This window comes from Dermacentor albipictus, chromosome 4, assembly GCF_038994185.2.
Source record: "Dermacentor albipictus isolate Rhodes 1998 colony chromosome 4, USDA_Dalb.pri_finalv2, whole genome shotgun sequence".
Classification (NCBI taxonomy): domain Eukaryota; kingdom Metazoa; phylum Arthropoda; class Arachnida; order Ixodida; family Ixodidae; genus Dermacentor; species Dermacentor albipictus.
The window spans coordinates 53914165-53935264 of record NC_091824.1 but is presented as its reverse complement, the minus strand read 5'-3'; the positions used below and the strand labels follow the sequence as shown (position 1 = coordinate 53935264).

The 21100-nt window shown below is 45.7% G+C and overlaps 1 protein-coding gene across 19 annotated transcripts in view; it reads left to right on the top strand.

The window, feature by feature from the left end:
- LOC135909165 (uncharacterized) overlaps positions 1 to 21100 on the top strand; it is a 465689-nt gene that overhangs the window by 189637 nt on the left and 254952 nt on the right. For 9 of the 19 annotated variants that reach the window (XR_011513888.1, XR_011513887.1, XR_011513892.1 and 6 more), the window contains one exon: positions 8437 to 8497. The exons of 9 other annotated variants lie outside the window; for them this stretch is intronic. Coding sequence is in view for 2 of the 10 variants with exons in the window: in XM_065440998.1 (XP_065297070.1) it covers positions 8437 to 8497 (61 nt within the window). In the remaining 8 variants the exon portion in view is untranslated. Of the gene's footprint in view, positions 1 to 7176; positions 7253 to 8436; positions 8498 to 21100 lie in introns of those variants that run through there. One more of the 19 variants, XR_010566624.1, reaches the window with a different exon arrangement.

Here is a 21100-nt window from a genome sequence, read left to right as displayed (position 1 = left end):
TGTGCAAATCACCGCCCCGTTTCCGTACAGCTTTCACAAATTTAAACGCAAATTATTTCAAAGCAACTCCAACGCATTGTTCCATTTCAAGGTCCGCCTGAATTTGTAACTGTGGCCTAATTCATAATTGAAAGGCACACGTGGGACTACTCCTTTGATGGAAGCCGGTTACAGAGCGATTACATGTCGCAATTTTGTGTAATCACGCGTAAAAGGCCAGCATTGCTGTCTTAAGCTTTTCGCATTTGTTTTTGCGCGGTACACCACTCTCCGTGTAATAACAACGTACTACCTGATAGAGGCATGTCTAACAATTGTGTACCTGCGTGTCGGTCCAATTGCAACGGCGCGTAATTAACATAAATGTACTAATTAAATAACTAACCTTATTAATTAACCAAACTAATTTTGTATAGGATGACGAATTCAGATACATAAGGTAGCTTGTTAACTAACTAACGTGACTAACGCCGAACTTAACCAATTTAACTAAATATGAACGAAATTATTCAACTAAACCAACTAACAACGACAACTGAACGAATTAAGGAATTACACTAATGGCTAAGCTAAATAGTTAACTAGGCATATTTCCCGCTAACTGGCTATACTAACGTAGTTACAGTTAGTTAATACTTTACTTATAACCTAGCTTACTACATAAAGTAATAACTAACCAACTCTGAATGTTATATCGCACTATGTTCTTTTGTATCATGTTGCAAGCCCACGTAGTTTAAGGAACTAGCCACACGAATTAACTAGCAAAATATAACTAACTGAAATAAACAAACCCGTCGACTAATTAACTTAACTAACATAAATATACATACAATGAAGTTACTAAATGAATAAATTAATGTCATAACTAATGACTGAGTTGACTAGAACAGCTAATCACCAAACTAAGCTGAATGGTAACGTAACTAGTGTAGCAAAACTCACTGTACTAATACAGTTGTTACATAAACACTAATTGACTAACGCTAAGAAAGCTAACTTAGCTAATAAGCTTATTATAAATTTAATTGTTATGCTAACTGAACAATGTAATTAATCAACACAAATAACTAAATAATAAACCAATTAATAACCTAACGAACTAGCTTCACTAAGTACAATAATACCTTAATGAAATACAGTTATAAGAAAAAATAGGAAACTAACAAAACCAAATAATAAGTAACTAGCAAATTATATGACAAAACGTATAAATAACTAAATTTTGAGAATGAAAGCCCACAAACAAATGTCATGCAATAAAGTACCGACGGTGCATGCCTTTTATGTTAAATATTATCAGCTTCAATATTAAAATGAGGAAACAGTAACAGAAACCCGAAAACGAAGTTATTTTTTTTTAGCACGGCGGCGGACTACCTCCGGCTACGGCCCACGCAAAGGGCCGTGTTTCACCAAATCGCTCGGCTATATTTTGTGACTCAAAGGCAGCCCTACAATCACTCTAGTAAGCTCTGAGCCGCATGCCACATGAACAATTGGCAGCATAGATACGATTAAGCTACGATCAAGCGGCGGACAGATGTCCCGACATCGTATTTCAGTGCCTACCCGGGCGCTGCAACAGTACTGGCAGATGAAAGGGCCGACAAAGCTGCCCGTGAGGCAGTTGCTGAATGTGAAAGCACCTCGAATACTTTTGTCGAGATCGGATGCAGCATAGTAGAGTATGAGATCCCTATATTTGTTTCTGTAGATGGAAAATAAGAGTCACCGAGGAACGAGGATTTCGCGGACGTGAACAGCCGATCAGTGAGCAGAGCTGCATTCTACATTGTTGCTTAAGAAGGGCAGACGCTGTTAGGCCAAAGCACAAACTCGCTTTCGGGATGTGACTGGTGCTAATCAATTATTCGACGCTTCCGGCTCTACAGTAGCTTTAACGGTCGCAATTTCCCATGGCAAGGCGCTAGAAACACGTGCCGCTCATGCGCTACTTATACCGGAACAGAGAGAAGGTGGGCGCGCTTTGCATATTCGAAAACGGTATGCAAGCCAGCGTCAATATTTTTGGAGCGCGGATGAAAACGAATTGGGCTTTTTGCGTCAGAGAAGCGCGAGTAGGGCAAGGCGCACCGTTGGACGGCAATGCCTCTGGCTAGGAATGAAGCAAGGCTGTGTGGGTTCCGTTATTATTTTGTGGCGCAATTAGCGTCAACGCAACTGACACAAATTAGAAAGGGACACAAAAAGCACGACTCCGTTCTTCTGGAGTCTGTTCTTGTTAGCAGCAATGAACGTTACCTTGGAGCAGATCGGCAGAGTAATGGAGAACCAAAACACTCGCTCTGTTTGGCAAACGTTCTCACAGCCCGCCTACACGTCCAAATAACAAACGGACCTGCCTGTTTCTTTAGAAGCGCTTTGTCTATTATTGGTCTATATATACTGTTTGTTTATATACTGTTTATATACTGCCGTCGATGAACAGGGTTACTACAGAACTTACTGATGTGGTGGTGGTGGTGGTGAATTGTAGCAACAGGCTGGTTTAGCCTGGCGAACAAGGCCGGCAATTGCTCCGCCCGAGCGTCTCGCACAATACCGCTGATGGGTTTCACCATATGTCCATCAACCCAGTCTCTCTTAGGAATGCGATCAGGAGACGTGAAGTTTCTTTGCGGGCCATCACTGATCCCTCGGGAAATATAAGGTGTTGCAGGCGCGTATGCGGAAGGTCCTTGTTTTGTAATTTCTTCAGGAGAGTGTCTCTTTCATCTTGGAATTGCTGGCAGGACCACAAAAAGTGCTCAATGTCTCCTGTCTCGTTGCATGCCGTACAGTTCGGAGAATTGAGTCGCCCCGTTTTAAATAACCAGGCCGGTGTGTTAGCAGATCCTGTCCTTATACGATATAGAAGTGAGGCTTCCTCTCGGTGCAGTCTCTTGGTTACGCAGCGCATATGCGGTGGAACCCAAAGCGACGCAAAGTGATTTCTAATTTCAGATTTTTGCACGTTGTTACTCTTTGGAGCCTTGATTTTGGGAGGATGATAGAGTGCTGCGTATGCAAGCGCATCAGCTTTTTCGTTTCCTGAGATACCAATGTGGGAGGGAATCCACTGAAATTTTACTGTGAAGCCTTTGCTGTTGAGTTCTTTCACGATGGCTAGGGATTTGCGTGGGAACTTGAGGGATGGCAAACCACTTTTTTTTATGCAAATGTAGATGCTGTAGTTGGCGGTGTTGTTGGTCGCACGGCGGAGAGGCGGCTGCGAGCAGTGAGGAATGGTGTCAATATGCAGTGATGAGAGCGTAATAAAATCGGACTGTGTCACCTAGTAGTGGTAACATTTATTTCAGAAATATTTCATGCAGACTGATGTGGTTTTAATGCTCGTATCAGATGCTATAGACTCCGATTTATGCAGGCGGACTTGCCTGGGCGGTTGAGCACTACATGTTTACCTCGAGCGAGTTGTTTCCCAGTGAAAACGTGTCCGACTTCATCATGGGTTCTACATTCGCAAACGCTCGCTAAACGACAGCAGCGTTTCTCATAAACACCAAAGAAGGTTTCGCTTAACTAGACTTCCGCACTGCGTGAGGTCTGCATTTTTTCCCGCACTACTCGCTACGTGCGTGCATGCGGTAATAGTAACGCCATGCAAGGAGACGTGGACACGCGTATGTCACAATACCCTGTAGTGTGATAACCAAAACAGAAGCCCACCAGAACACGGATGGGAGGCACATTCAGTGTGCTTTGCAACGCCACCTCTCTGAGGCTGAAAAATAAGGCAGATGCTTGATAACAACGACAAATTATGTGCGAACGCTTAGTGGGTATACCGAAGCAAATTTATGGAAAACGAAGAACCGCAGAACCACCGATGAAACACAAATATTGGCGCAGCGTTAACGGCGCTTTCCTATTTATGAGGTATCAATATTACTGAGATCCTGCCGGCTGCTAAAGGTAGGGGTATGTCTTCTTGAGGATGTAAGAACTGTTCAGTCGAAGAAACCGCCCAGATAGATTCTGGGGCAGAAAGGAAATAATCTTATCTCCGCTTACGAAGGCTGCTGTCTTCTTAAGGACAGGCCAAGCTCAGTATTCGGAGAAGATTGCGCAACAGCACCATAGCCCGGTGAGAACAAGATAGAAAACCACGAGCTATCATTAAATGTGAATAATACCCGCGAAGCACATTAAAATACGTATCACTGTATGTGCAAATGGGAAGAAGGGATTGATTATTTTTTTTTAGTTCAGCGTTTACCCTGCGGCAGAACACGTTTGGTGCTGGATAGTTATATTACGTGTATAGTTGGTTACGGTCCGATGAAATCTTACAATGATCTATGGATGACCAAAGTTGAATCATTTAGGCACTGTGTCGTCTTCTGACGCCCTAATAAAAGATTCGTAATATTTTCTAGTAACATTACAGGGCTACTGCAGTACCAAGCCATTCGATCTTAACTCGGAAACAGATGACCTAAGAATTTGTTAGTCAAACTTAAATAATTAGCCTTAAACAAAACGTTCATCTTCCCCTCGTTTGTTTTTTTCTACATGATTGAACTTGTCAGATAGATACCCGTATTCTTTACTTTATTCTTTCATTCTCGAATCTTAATAAGGGAGTGTTCCGCGTGCGAAAATTCGCAGACAAAAAATAAAGGAAGCAAAGGGAAGTCCTTCCGTCGCGGTTCCACACAATGCGAGGAAACCCTATTAGCGAGCCTAATGGCGCACGTATGCAGACGGGACTGCTGTTGTTGCTGTAGATGCCCACGCATCTGACAATACAGGGTGGCGGCTTTTACAGACGGTCGAGGTTATCGATCCTCCAACCGCATCCGCATTTCCACTCTTATTTGCCGCTCAGCGCCTAAAACGACGAGGGGAAAACCTAGTGACAGGCGAACGTACTGCTCCTATTGAAGCGTTGGGCAAGAGGGAAGGTAAAAGAGGGGGAGAAGGTTGGCAATGGAATTTCCCGTTGCATGAGCTGTGGTTCCCGAAAAAGGCCTGAAGGTAAGGGTGGTGGTGGTGTAAACATATATTCGTGAGAAAGGGCCGGCTCTTCTCTTTAGTGCTCGTGGCGAGGCAGTGATGAAACGTAAGAGGGAAGTGGGCATGTACTGCGACCGTCACAGCGGATGTCAAGATGGAGCGGAAGAGTATAGGTAGGACGAAAAGGCGTGTGGGAGTGGCCCGGAAAGAAGGGAGATTTAAAGGAGGCATACAATGCTGATAACGTTCCGTCTCCCCCCGACCCGATATTTTTCGCCTCTCCCTCACTGAGGGGAGGAAATTGGGGAGGCAGGTATGGCCAGACTACAGTGGGTACAACCCCGGGAGAGAGCGACTTGGGAACTCACACGCTTTGCCTGTCAGTGCGAAATGACTGGCTCAGTCCCATTTTTATGTCTTCGTCGTGGCACATTTCGCGGCTGCTCACGGGAGCAGGGATATTGTTTGCTTTGCTTCAACGTCTCAACGGTCTCAACGCTGGTGCCCACACCGAGTATACAAGCGCCAAGTTATCGAATAGAGACGGAAGCACCGCTTTGTGGAGTATATACAACACGCTTTTTTCTAACTTCTTTCTTAACTAGATTCTGTGTTTTAGCTTAAAAATCGAGTTTCTGCCTGCGAAGTTGTTCTTGTATGGGTGATCATATAAGTGAACTTAAGCGCTGTTATAGTGCTTTGTGCGTTTAGAAAAGAAACATTGAACGTCCCCATTTGCAATCAAGGCACGCTATTGTGTTCCTTGCAGTGAGAAAAAAAAAGTTTCTTCTCACAGTGCCTACGCAAGGCACATGGCCAACATTTCACGGCGATATAGCAAGAATGCTTGCAATAAACCTAATTATGTAACTGCGCAATGTATAAATAGTTTTCGTGTGACGTCACACCAGCCACTTCCGCGGGATGTCCGCCATTGCCAGGTACTGAAGCTGGGCTAGACTGGCTGGGCTATCTGCCATGCGCGTTCGTTCGCTGCTCTGTTCCACGCAACACGATGGCAAACGCCGATCGGCATGAATTTTGCCGCTTGTATTTCGACGTGAATGTGGGATCTACGCCGCCTCGGTACGAATCCAAGCTGGATTTGTGCGGCGGCGTGGACGAGTACACACTACGCGTTCAGACGGACTCTGCTCCCGATGCCTACTTGCTGCCAAGCACGACGAGCATTGATATCATCAATTACCTAGCGTAGCCAACTAGCTACGTGTTTCTTCTGCAGATGAAGGCATACGAGTCTCTTGAGGCCCATAATTACATCACCAGTGGACGGGCGAAAAGTGTGACTGCCATGTGAATGCCATAGAAGCGTGTCCTGTGGTATAAAGTTTGTAAACAGGGATAAAGTGCCTCAGACAGGCTGGCCAACGTTTCGATAGGAGGACCTATCTTCGTCAAAGGCGGCCTCGTCATCCTCGGCGTGTTAGTTTTAAAGGGTTAGTGCAGTGACGTCACGTGCGGGTGTTGTCGCTGGCGGCTGGTTTTAAAGAGAGAGATTACCAGAGGAAACAAGCGCTGTCGTCGTTCTGATTGAGGTGAACTTGCTTAACGTTGAAGGATGTATGCGTGGAAGCACGCGTTCATATGTCCATGTTTGCAATAACTTAAAATGCCTTGATTTCTACTCTAATATTTGTCGCTATTGTGCCGCCCGCAGCACAGACTAGACAGCGCGGTCGCTGTATTTCGAACGACAGATACAAGTTCGTGTATGTAGGGCACGTTCGAGTGCAGAATGGCTACAATTTAAAGAATTATAGCTATTGGCATACGCTTACAGCATCAGATTAAATGCTTGAGTGCACTGTAGCCTTAACTTATCCAAGAAATTCCTAGTAAGGTGTTCGACGTGCTCATGCTGCAGCTGGGCAACCTAGTCATGCCGTAGAGTCACGCATGCCAATGGCCTGAAACGTCCGAGAGTGTATGAACGCGCATGCTTCATCAGTGGGTAACCTTGCCAGGCAACTGGGTCGCGAGGCAGTGGTGTGCAGTATTTTTTTCGCCGAGGACACGGCTATACTTCTGCGGGCGATAGAATGTTTCTGCATTTTGTTCTCACCGAAATGCGGCCGCGGGGACCGGAATCGGACTAGTGATCCTCAGATTGATGACATCTTATGAAGGATGCGGATTGCTGTCAGCACCTAATTACTGGTCAATTTTTCTCAGGTCACCAATTCACGGCTAAGGGAGGCACCACTGAAGGTGTGGGTTTGGCTGAGCCTGACGGAGCCATCGTGACAGCGCACCGCTCTTGAACAGCAGGCGCGAGCGAAGCCTGCTCTCACGCTAGTGCAACATTGTTCAGTGTTGAGACAGTAGTACGTCTGAGACTCCCAAGTCTGCACAGACGAAAAGAACGAGTGGCTTCCTGCACACAGCTCCGGGGTGGGCAATAAGAGGATCAGAGATATTTACTTTTCGTCATCAAAGAAAAAGAAGCAGCGTATGGACAGTATTCATCTGAAGCCAGGCGCTGAGTGCATACCTAAAGGCCTTCCACAAGCGTTGCCATCGGTGCCACCCCGAGTGGAGGAAGAGCTGAAGGTATTTCACAGTAAACCTGCAGTTGCTGGTGCTACACCAGCATTCTTAATGTTGCAGCCACAATACAGCGCAATGTTTGAGCCGCCATACAGAAGAGAACCTATTCTCCTTCGTGATTTGTCATGCTTAGAAACAGTCGGAAGACCCGCTGAGAAAACTGTTGCCGAGCTTTCGATCAGCGAAGAGATGGTAAAGAGCATTGAGGAATGCACGCGGGAGCAATCAAAGTGTGCAAAATGATACGCCTATTGTGCAGGCAGGATCACTGCTTCGGTCATGAGAAATGTCTGCTTCACAAAATATGCTATCCAGAGCACTACACTTTTCCACTTCATCAAGAGCGTGGGGCGTAAAGCATGAGGCTGCTGCAATCGCAAGCTACACTGAGGAAATGAGAAAGAACCACACAAACTTCACCCATCCAAAGAGTGGAGTTTAGTTAAGTGTGGAGTATCCGCAGATGGCAGGTGGTCCAGACAGTTCTGTCTCTTGTACGTGCTGTGGAATAGACATTGTGGAAGTCAAATGTCCCTATTCACTCTGTGACTATGATACCAGGAGCTGTGAAGGACCGCAACTTCTGCTTGGAAGAAATTGATAGCAGCCAGCATTTAAGGCGACAGCACTCTTATTTTTTTTCAAGTGCAAACGCAGATAGCAGTGTGCGGCGTACTGTATCTTGTTTCCATAATCTTGTACCAACAGCACTAGATTTTTTTACTCGTGCAATCTTGCCAGAACTTTCCGCACAACGCTTCTCAATAGGAGAACAAGAAAGCCAACAGGTGACGCCAACATGCTCTTCTACTGTCAAAGTCCAGAGGCAGGGAATATTCTCGCATGTGATGGCCTACAGTGCTACTATGGGTGGTTTCATTACAGTTGCTTGGATATCAAGCGAGCCCCAAAGGGAAAGCATGGTTCTGCCAAGACTGTTACGCAGGTAAGAATACTGGCTCACAGTGAGTTGTTTGCCTTGTTTCTGTAATCATGTTTCCAGCTGCAGAGCTGTACAGCAGGAGGCTAATACCTAAGCCATAATGTATTTTTAATAAACATAGCATATACTTCAAGTGCGGCCTTATGTAACTTATCATTACAGCCAAAAAAACGCCTAGACAAGCATGGTACCACTTGCCCATTTTTTAAAATCTCCTCCTGGGCAAAAGCAATGTTAAATTCAGCTAGTTCATACACGTTAGTTCATTACAAATATCAATAAAAACACCACATCGCAGGTATTGATATATGCGCATGCAGAAACTATTTATCAGACTAGATTCATAATTACTAGGTTAACTTGTTTCATGCTTTGACTTCTAGTTATTTTGTAGAGCTGGGAGTTTTCTCAAGCATGTAGCTCCCTTTGCTCTGTTCTCTAAGACAGTTTTTATAACACAATAAATACTGTAAAACAAAGGAGAAAAACTTTACTATACTAAAATAGGTTCACATGTACGCAGCGAAGTACTCATGAGACTTCAAAAGGAAGCTATGCAGTAGTCACAAAACGGTAGACATTTGTCTCATTTAGAGCACCTTGAAGATGGCCATTTTTAGCCCATATTTATCATTAATTTTCGGCCCACTTTTTTGAATAAATAAAATGGGTACACATTTACACAAAGAGAATACCTAATGAGACCTCAAAGAACGAATGCAATAGTCAAAAATAATAGACGTTTGTTTCATTGAGAGCACTATGAAGATAAGCATTTTCAGTCCATAGTGGACAAAACATGCAATTATATGAACATACCGCTGTGCTTACTATGAGCTGCAACGGCAATGCACCAGAAGTGAAAACAGCTTAGTTCGCAAAGCAGTGCAAACCAAGTGGTGCTGGAAACAAGCATTGTGTGATTGTTCAAAAGACGAGAGTACATGAAAAATTAAGCCGGTTTGGTGGTTTGTGTGAGGGCACATTTAATTTCAATAAGGAAGAAACCTCAGCTGGTTCACTGTGAATACGTTTGCATTTGATATTGAGCACACAGAAAAAAATAACGCTTGTCTGCAGCTTAAGCACTCATGTAGCCACACTTCATGAGAATGTTTTTCACATAAGCTTGCAAGCACACAACAGGGCTTCATGAGCAAAGCATTGTCAATAGCTACAGGATTAACCATAGGCACTCGAAGAGCAGTAACCACAACATTATTGTAGACAAAGGCTATAAAGGAAAGGAAGCTTACTGTCCGCAGCTTCAAAAATTCATGCGGATGCTTGCTGGTTTGCAAGTACTATGGATGAGCAAATGTTTGTGAGGGCACAGCAAACCAGCACAATTTTATCGAGTGGAGAGAACCTGTGTCCCGGCCTGCATGCCACAAAGTTAATTGTTCCCGTTCTACATGGATTTGTACATTGGCAAGCTGTCTAGTCGTTTCCACTTTTAAAGCAGTAAGCTGCCTTTTGCCTTTAGTGAAGGCAGGAATGTGCAGTTTAGCGCAGTAGAGTCCGAAAGTATCAGCTATGCCAAAACCCCTATCTGCAAGGAGAACATCACCTTGTGTTAAATTATCTAAAGTACCGCAGTTTTCAGTAATGTGTTTGTCACCTGCCCTACCACTGCAACCTAATGAAATTAAGGATATGACTCCTTGTGGGTAAATTCCAATGAGATACTTTGAGGAATTGCTGCCCTCGCCTTTGGACCACTTCTCAGTCGTTGCCTCAAGAGATGATGGCCTTTCAATTCTGATTTCAAAACAGTCTATTATGACTGCCACCTTTGACCCAAAAGATTAAAATAATGGCTGCGGCATCGTCTCCTGATCACCTGTGTCGAAGGCCATCTAATTTGCGATTTCAAATGCCAAAATGCTGCCTGCAGCTATTTGTCAAAAATTCTGCTCACTGTCGAGTCTGAAACAGAAAAACGGTGTGCAAGGTCTTGCACAGGAAAACTCCGCTTAAGCTTCATGCGGAACACAATCAATTCCTCAAACTTTGCAAGGCGATTTTGTGCAGTGTGCTTTACATGAGATTGAACAAGCTCAAAAACAGCAAACAGCACGGAAAAGCTACTCAATTCCGTATAAAACATAACCTTAGCGTCGTCACCACGAAATGATGACTCTGACATCTCTAGCTTTTTTTTTCCCTGTTTCACGCAGCCCTGCAGCAAGTCGCTTGTTGTCGTCCTCAATAGCTTGGATGTCTTGTACAGTCATATCAGCCCGTACTGGTTTCTCTGCAACATGAGACGTGAAATCATTATTAGCTCTACAGGTTACAGAACTTGTAATGTGTCACTTATGGGAAAGTTCTGCTTTGTGTGTCAAACAGACCTGCTCTCGACTCCGGGCGCACGCTGCAGCATTCGTGCGGCGGCTCACTTGCAGGCGTCACCTCTGCGGTGAATTCATCCTCCGATGACTCGCACGCCAATGCATCGACGATAGCTTTAGCGGCCGCTTTCTTCTGCCGCGGACATGCCAGCCATTGGTCTTTCGCCGGGCCCGTAACCCAGGTGCTGCGTCGGCGCCCACTCGAGGTTCGCGTCGTCTATGAGAGCTGAAGGTCTTCCTGGAAAATTTTAAGGTGTTACCGGGCGCGCGATGTTACACACATTGACTCATTTTGCTACGAACAATAGTGTCACAACAAACACATAGGTGATGGCGAGGCTCGTACCACCGTGCATTGCTAGCTGCAGCTACCGTGGTAAACATCTCGGGCAACTACCGTACGTGGGCTTATGTCAACCCATAGAGAGAGAGAGAGAGAGAGAGACAGAGAGAGAGAGAGAGATGCAAATGAGAGAAAGGCAGGAACGTTAACCAGAGTTAACACCTCCGGTTTGCTACCCTGCACTAGGGGAAGGGAAAGGGGAAGTAAAGACGGAAAGAAGAGGGTGCCAAAAATAAAAGCGTGAGAAAAGAAAATATGAAGAGGGATGGAATGGGGTCATTATAGTCTTTCTAATAGGCAACTGTCAAGTAAAAAGGTCAACAAAGCCTTGACCAACTTTCGCTGCGACGAGAGTTCATGTCACCCGCCGTGGTTGCTCAGTGGCTATGGTGTTGGGCTGCTGAGCACGGAAGTCCCGGGATCGAATCCCGGCCACTGTGGCCGCATTTCGCTGGGGGCGAAATGCGAAAACACCCGTGTACTTCGATTTAGGTGCATGTTAAAGAAGCCCAGGTGGTCAAAATTTCCGGAGTCCCCCACTACGGCATGCCTCATAATCAGAAAGTGGTTTTGGCACGTAAAACCCCATAATTTAATTTTTAGACTTCATGTCGGCATTCCAAAACTGACTGTTCTGAAAGTGGCCTGTCGTCAAGGCGTGCCAACGCGGTCGCTAGTGAAAGCCGGTGCGCGCTGTATTGAGGAGACTGGCGAAGTACGTGTTCGATAGTCCCCTCGCCGCCACAGCGACTGCAAGCCGCGCTGTTGTCCATACCGACTCGGAAGGCGAAAGATCTTGTGTAGGTGACACCAAGCCACAGTCGGAAAAGTACTGCTGTTTCGAGTCGAGAGAGTCCAGATGGGGTTTGAAGTCGAAGGGATGGGTCCAGTTGGTGTAGACGTGTATGCTTCAAGCTTGGTGTGTTCCATGAAGTTTTGATGTCTTCATTTGCAAGCACACAAATTTTCATTGCAGCGACTGTTCTCGAGAATGGAATGGAGTCTTGCGAGCCTTCCTCATGTGCAGATCGTGCTGCTGCGTCGGCATCTTCATTGCCCATTATGCCACAGTGACTTGGAATCCACTGTAACGTGATGTCGTGTCCTTGCTCGACGAGGTGCTGAAGCAGCAGTCTGATTTCTAGAACTAGTTGTTCGTGGGGTCCTCGGCGCAAGGCAGAAACCAAACAATGAAGAGCAGCCTCGGAGTCACCTATGTCAACCCATAAAGTTTGCTTTTTGTTCCCTGTGACGAAGTGCCGACCACATACGCGAACATTGTCCAGATTTTTCGTCTTTCTACTTGATACGTGCGAACCAAAAGCTTCGGCGCTTCTCGGAAAGGAGTTTCGTGCGCTCGAACTTCCAGCTAATCAGTCTCGGTGTTTGTTTTCTGAACAGAAGACTTGATTCTGCTTGCGCAGCCGAACATGGCACACATCGGCATGATGAAGCCGCGCAAAAACAGAAATGTGGACGGTAGCACTCGCGTATAGACCAAACCACGTCCCTTGTAGCTTTGCACTCTGCCTCTGCGGTTCCACTCCGTACCTGAAGATGGCGGCACGTATCCCAGAAGCCCTCGTATGTTACACTCATTGAAGTTACAGAAAAGTCGCACTTTAAAGGCCGCTAACAATACACCCACATGACAGAAAGGGCTCAACTATTCAACAGGGAAGAACTAGTAAAAATTTTATATTGACATTCGCGAAATCTTTGTATCCGAAGAAAAAAGACTGGCACTAACATCACCAGAGCTACAGCTATAGCGCAGCTTCAACTTTTGATGTCTGACGAATGGAATAACATAGCCAATACCATCAAAACAATAACTATATGCTTTAATCAATCAATCAATCAATCAATCAATCAATCAATCAATCAATGAGTATAAATCAACATCTGACAACTGACACAAGAACCACCTGGTGCAGCGCTGCAACCTGTGTGGTTCCGTTGCGGATATTGAAAGGACAAGAGAGAGAGAGAGCAAGGACAGGAAAGGCAGGGAGGTCAATCAGACGAGCACCCGGTTTGCTACCCTACACTGGGGATGAGGGAAAGAATATATAGAGGAAAAGATGGAGAGAGTGGGACCAGTGAGTGCATGTAGGGATGATGCAAAGGGACGCTATAAGCGGTCTCTTAAGCTGGCGCACTTCAAGAACTGTACTAGTGCACGAATCGCTTTTCGTGTCAGTGAGGGGTCTGGCCACGGTCCCATTATCTTTGACTCGGAGAACGGTCTCGAGTCTAGCCGGTTTAAAGTTGTCCGCAGAGAGGGGCGTTGTACGTCGTAGCGAAGGTAGGGACACAATAGGTGCTCGATAGTTTTCTCGCTCCTACAGTAGTCGTACATCGGGCTCTCAAGCCGGCCATTCCCATACGATAGGAGCAAGCGTTCGTGAAGGGCACGACCAGCCAGAAGTCAGGAGATGAAGTGGAAAAAGATTGAGACCTATTAAACAAGCATTTGGTAATTCGTTAATGCATACTGTCGGTCGCTCTAGTGGATGAAGATCTTTATAACTTCTGCTGCCTAATCAAGTACCTAATTATCATCTTAGTTAGGTATTTTTTTTGTCCTTAGTGCTCATCCTTTCTGCCATATCACTTTGTCGCGACGAACGAAAGTTGTAGTCGCTGTCCGTTCCGTCCCGTCATTCCATCTTCTGTTCTTTTCCACGAACTCTTAAAAAATGTCAAGGTGCTACAACTGTTCTTACTGAAGGCTGATCAGCACGTTACTTCGCCCATGTAAGGCTACGCATGTTATGTGCACCGTGAAAACAAATTACACTACTATGATCTTGATAATGAGAAACGTGCCGGCCATCCTGTAATAAGAAAGGGCAGACTGTCTTTCCACTTGAAAAGCTAGCTTATTTATCGCGCACCCCAGTCATTCGTATAGCGCGCGACTTTGAACAAGCTCTCGTTTCCCGTTTCATGCAACTGTGGCTTCGCCTAATCCGGATGGTGCAACCCTCCACCTTCCGTTCTTTTTCGAGTGCATGCTGGCAAGGACTTCCCTTTGTAACATTCCCACCTAGGGCCCCCTTCTTTTCCTCAGTGCTTAAACGTGATACCGGTAGAGTGGCCTGAGGCATGAGTATTATTGAATGACTGTGTAGTTCATCAATGTAAAATGACATTAAGCATTATTGCTTGCGCGGGACATATATATATCGCTTACGACAAGATCGTAATGCTGTGAGGCTACACTAAAAAATTTTGAACCTCGTCTTACGAAGCAGATCGCGGCAATAGAGAGTTCGTAAATAAGCACCCTAGCGTGAACGGATTGAAAACGCATGTACCCCACCATCATCAATAAAAAAAACACTTCTTTTTTTTTTTACTTCAAGAGCAGTATTTAGAGATGGAGCACGGTTGCAGCTAGAAACAAACTCAAAGAAATATGTGTCTTCCTAGCCGCGTTCACTCCAGAACAGTGTTTCTTCAGCCTAGCAGCACGTTAAATTTCCCAGGGAAGCACAGTATTCTGCCCGTGACCTACGGCTACATTTACCCATTTACACTGGCTTGATAATAGCAACCGCACTGCGGGAACCCACCTGAGGTAATAATTCCAATTCACATAGTAAGAAATGCAGCCGATCCAACGACTTAGGATCGATATACAGTGAATATTTGTGTGAGTGCATAGAGGCTTAACATGCGCGCGCGCACGCACGCACGCAGACACACACACGCACACACACACACACACACACACACACACACCGAGCCTCTTGTTGATATTAGAAATATAATACCGAATCTCTTGTTTAGCGGAGTCACTGACCACTAACGAGTACGGCGGACGCCTTGAACTCGTCATTGTTTCAGAGGCAGCATGCGCATACGTACGCAGCGCCACTGGAATCCATTCCATCAGTAAGAGGTGTTTAATTCCTCATTACCATGCAACCACGAATGAGCGAAGGCGAGCTTTCTGGTTCTTCTTTTTCTTTCCTCCACACCACCAGCGCCGCCGCTACTGCGGATGCACAAAGGCGAACGCCATCTGGCCGTGTTGCAAGGAACTCAGCAGCGCACGGGACGCGAGTACTTCGCTCTTATTGGTTAGCCTATTCGGCCTGGCCGCAACCACGGTAACGAAAGCTGGCGAGGTTCGCAAACAAACGCTTCGATAGCTTTAATGGCAGCAGCTTGAGAAGGTAAGACGGCGGCATGCAGCATTAATGTCTATAGTGCCTTTCTTCCTCCTGTCTCACACTTTCCCTGTTCTGTGTACGCATTAATCTGCATGAATCGACCACCTATGCATGAATCACTTGCCGCTGCTTCAAATATTGACCCAGGTTTCGGCTGAAGGCTGTAATCAGCAGGAACAGGCGGCGTATAGTGCCTGCGAGTAAAAAAGGAAAGAGAAAAGCTTCGACGAGGACCAGAGCAAACAGGAAGGAGCAAGGAGTGATTGTCTTGAGCGCACGTAACGTTAAGATGCACCCACTACGGCGAGGCTCCTGGAACCCACAGGCCTTCCAGGGAGTGGCACGGGGAATGCAAATGGGCTCTGATTTGCACCGATGAAAACGCACAAGTGCCTACTGTCTAACTTTTGCGCATGGTTCCGGGCCCACTGCCTACCCCGGTATGAGTAAGGAGGACGTCCCGTCCTATCTTGGTTGGGACAAGCAAAAGGTTTTGTATGCCACTGCATGTTTAATATATAGAACAAATCAAAAACCAACGCATAAGAGAAAACGGAGACCCATCTTCTCGCACAAAAACTTGGGAACAGGTAGCGGTGAGCCCTATAAGACGGTCAAAGTGGGAGGCGGAGCTTTATAACACAGTTAATAAACAAAATGTTATTAATCGCACGCGTAATGCCACGACGTGTGTTCGTGTCCCACATGTGGGTAGTTTCATCAAATTTCATTTCCGTTGTAATTTCTTTAATTCAAATAATACTACAAATAAGTTCCCGCTGCTGTACTTCATGTCATTGTTTGTCAGCTTGCGGCCACATTTAGCTGTATGCTCGTACAGCTTTAGGCCGAATACGGTGAACCACTTAGAAGGCTGCCTTCGTGCTCGAGAGAGCCATGAGGTTTGATCCCTCGCGCTACATTCCATGTACAACGCGAGGAATAGTCTGCTTCTTCATGGGCATGATTCTGTTCGAGTGTCCGTGTGTCCAACCCACGGTGCACTGCGAGAAGGGAGAGTGCAACAACTGGCACAGAGCTTATAGCTGCGCTGCTTATCCGGAGGCAAGTCACTCGAGCGAATACCCTGCGTTTAAAGCATCCAGAAGAAACACGACATCAAGGTGAATAAATAAACAAGCACACCGAGCTCTTTCACTCCAGCAGTCGTGCGGGTCCATTACGCCCACGCTTGTGTGTGCGTCAATTATCCGCAATTAGCTATTCGGCGGTGGTTGCCACTGCCACCGTCCCATTGACAGGACGCGGATTCTTTTTCTTTTTGCTATAGTGCACAAGCGTCTGCCTTCGACTCGCCGTTGTACAAGACGTGTGCAACGGCCAGTACTACTCTACAACTAATGTCACTCATCTGTGTTATTAGAGGGTGAAACCAAAAAAGTAAGAAACTCCCCGCACTACCTCCTTCCCTCCTCATCTCGTCCCGTCCTTCCTCAACACCCCCCCCCCCGCACACACACGCACACATATTCTGTCGTTGGACTCCATGGACTTCACTTATAGAAATGGGAGCCAGTCCAGGCTGGCCAAGCCATCCGTTGTCGCACCTGAAGGAGCAGGACGCCGGCATTCACCTACGCCCGCAATTGTCCAGAGCTCAGCGAATGCCAGCACGACGTCTTATTGTTTTTTTTTTATTTGTATCCCTTCTTTCTTTTTCTGGTTTTATGACGTGATTGCCGCTAGCTGTGGCTGACGTGCTTTGCGGTCGATAACGCCGGCTGGCAAGTCGCTCGTACCCACGTTAATGGTGGCTACGCCGCGAAACACGCTCCAAGCGAGTGAACAGAAATAATAGCGTGTTGCGTGGAGGCGTTGCTGAAGAGGCATATTATGAACGTTTTCAAATATATTTCGACTTGCTTTATATACAACATGCGACATACAGCATACAACAACAACATATAGAACATACAACACAGAAAATGTTTGAAGGTTCCAACATAAAAAGAAAAAAAAAGTATACAAAAGATGGCAGCAATTCCTTGACAGCAAATAGCCATACGAAAAGTAATACTTCAGTATAGGACTAATAAGTCGCTTCTTTAGATTTCTTTTCCATAAGGTTGTCAGAAAGAACTTTATCATAAGAATTCAGGTTACTCATGCTCAACGTTGAAATTAGGAGTATTGAATATTGAATGTTGAATATTTGACTCAGACGAGGAGTAACTGTAGAGTCTCCGAATTCAAGTGAAGACAATACTATTCTACATATCGGACATCAAAGGAACGCTTGTCCACCGCAGTGAAACTGAAAGGGCCCGTCATCGGTGCGATAGCAGCGCTAGGTATGCAATTTGTGCGTAGGTGCTAGGCACCATGCAGATTGGCCTTCAGCAAAACTCTTGGCAAACAACTCGCCTTTCATGGCCGTGATTTGGTAGCGATGCATTTCTGTATGCTATTGCTTTTCGATCTTCTTCAGCGGTCAGAGCGACGATCCGCTGGTGTTATCATTAGGATTAAATGGCCGTGAATGGTGAATGATATTAGTGGCATAGAATAGAGTGCAATACACCTGCGCCACGACAGTGTAATGCAGGTGTCTATACAGTCCGAACTCTTCGAAAAAAAAAACGACTGTTTCATGACTGTAGGAGGTAACGCCGGTAGATCGCTATGTCAGCAGGAGTCGGTCGTCTGATGTCGCTTCTGGATTTTAAAATTAAGGAATCCCTCAAGAGGGAAAAGGGAAATTGTCGCTCATCCCCTACTTCTTGGCGTGCTGACCTGCATGCACGCATGCTACCTATCTCCCGTTTTCACAGAAAAACTCGGCAACGACGTATGGAAGCCGTAACGAGTACGATAGGTGAATGACACACCTGTTACTGCATGCCTTTCTTCCAGCTACCTTGATTGAGAGTGCATTCTCTCAGTCATAGTAAAGTGCGCCATCGTATTTGCTGCCGCTGCGCATGCTAGGTTTTGTTACCGTGCGTCTGAGTGTTCCTGGGATGCTTAAATGCAATATGAGTGCATGTGGCAGGAAGTTATGAGCTTTAGTGCTGAGCAGATTCGTTTGATCGACGTGGGCGCGCAACATAATTTGTTAGATCTGCCAAGAGGTCATCGAAAAGCGCCAGACTTCCTATATGAAGGGCGGTAACGTATAACGTCTCCCTGTGTGACCGTGCCGTATACCAAGTGTTCTCGCAGAGACATTGGATATTCAGAAGAGAGGTGTTCCGCTTCCTCTTCTGAGAGAAACTGGTTTGTCGCAGCGACTGCTTGCGTTTAAATATACTGGCGAGTAGCCACCAATCCGTCTGCTCCCATCGTTCATTTATTTGAGCAACGTCAGTTTAGCAGTGTTAGATGGGGACCTGTTAAGCAGCGCACAGCCGTACACCATTGTCGCGAAGCTGGATTCAAGGTCTGCGAGACATACCCGCCTATTCTAGAACGCTCCTCCACCGAACCCTCAACCTTAGCTTGTGGAAGTGGACGGCAGCGCCGCGCCTGGGCAGAAGTTGTCACTGGTCTTCGTTGAAGCTCTACGGTAATGCTTGAGGAGAGTAGTCTTCTAAAATCGAAGCGCCATGCTGTGCTAAACTTGGTGGAGTGTAGGGAGAGGTTAGAATAAAGGATCGGAAACAGCTTGTGAATTACGCTCACTTTGCCAATATTTCTTGCCCGTAAAGCTTATATCGTTTGCAGGAGCAATGTGAGGCGTCTTTTTTGAGACTTACAAAAGCCGGCAGATCTCACACCCTGTAGGAATCGATGTCATGCGAAGCAGCGTGCCTACCAAGTTAACGAAACGACCATGAGAACACCAAGACATGACCGGCTGTTTCATGACCTACATGACAAGCATTTCATGACATTCATGTCATCACCTATAATTTATGTTCCTCATACTCTCTTGTAGTACTATGCCAATTTTGGTACATATTAAGACTCAGGCGGCTGTTTCCTGACCTACATTACACACATGTCATGATATTCATGCCATGAATTATAACTTATGTTCGTCATATACATTTGTCATACTATGCCCATTTTCGTTCCAACCAAGTTGCCTAAACGACCGTGAGAGTGCCAAGGCGTAGGTGGCTGTCTCGTGACCTACATGACATAAACGCCACGATATTGATGTCATGTCCGATCAATTATGCTCGTCATACACTCTTGCCCTACAGTGTTAGTTTTGGTACATAGCAAGTTAACCAAACGTCCATGAGAGCACCAAATCGTAGGTGGCTAGATAGATAATGTCAAAGTGGCAAATGTTCGCGAAGCAATGCTTCGCATTTAAAAAAAAAGAGAGACAAACATCAGCCAGCACAATCAGCGATAACTGACGCACGTTCCGTTTAATGCGCCTCAGTGCGATGGTAGCGCGTGGCTGAAGTTGGTGGACAGCGCCGCCGAAGAGCGGCGGTCACTAGTGTTAAACACTTCATTTGCAATGCCTAAGGGTAGAACGCGTGCATAGTCCAGTCTAGCTTTGTCTATCTATACTCACGGATAACCTTCAGTGGCAATCAAGGGCAAGCTACGGACCCAAAGTACGCACAAGGGAGAGCGCTTGTGAAAAGAGTCCCGTGTTTTGATCCACGTTCGATTAAGCTGGGGAAGAGAAAACATAAACACCTTAGTAGCAACAGTTAAATGAGATAAAACGCACCACTGAATGCAAAGTTCGCTTATTCGGCGGCTGTTCCCTTCTGCGTCTGGGCAATTGAGAAACCGTCGCACGTGAAGCTGCGCCGATTCAGCGTCTGTTCCGAGCTACCAAAAGCACTGTCAAACGCTGGCGGACTACTTGGCGCTGTAACACTTGTGCAGAAGCTCCGCCCCCGTAGCTTTCCCGTCATTGCCACAGAATGTTCCCTTCATTGCCACAGCCTTAGGCGGAGTTGGTATGATGTTGGTATTATGATTGCTATACTCTGGTATTCACTTGTAAGCAGTGTTCAGGAAGTCGCTAGTCCATGACCTTTTTCGATACTCCAGCCAAGATTATTCTTCGAAGTTTAGGAAAAAGTTTATTTTAACAAGTGACTATACGAACGCTGAGTCACAATATATACAGTGCACACAACGGTTATGTACAATGATGATGTGACTTTACATAGTTTTCTACCGATGTCATGAGAGGTGCATAAACAAAAATGATCAATTATACTAAGTGCATATTTTTGAACACCATAATGCTGTGCAAGTCGACAGCTGTTGGAGCCAACTGCGATTGCAGTGACGCCTGTTGGGGTATCGCACGACATCCGGTTTTTCTCAGGCTGCATGCGCATTATATAAATAGCAGTTTTTCATTTCTTCAAAAAATCACATTATGAAAGCTGTAACGGCAAACTTGGCACCACGACTTTAAACCTTTTATGCTAGTATAATTATTATACCACATAAAAAACACGAAACATGGAAGTTGTGAAGGATTCATCAGCGATAGTTCTCAATATGAGCGCACAGCCGAACGCCTCTACAAAGTTATTTGCATAGCTAAATTAAACTTGTAGCCGAGGTTCAGCCTACATAGGTAGTTTTAAGGCGAAAGCCTTAAATCTCTGTTTCAAGGTCGCGCTGTGAAGTACAGAAAATAGCACGTCACCCAAGAAAGGTCAGAAGGGAACTAAAGCATGTCCGGCCGTGTATAAGTGATGATTAGTAACTAGCAGTTAATGATTGTTTAGTGATTCAGTTAAGGCGGATTAGGTTGGATTGAGGAAGATTGTGA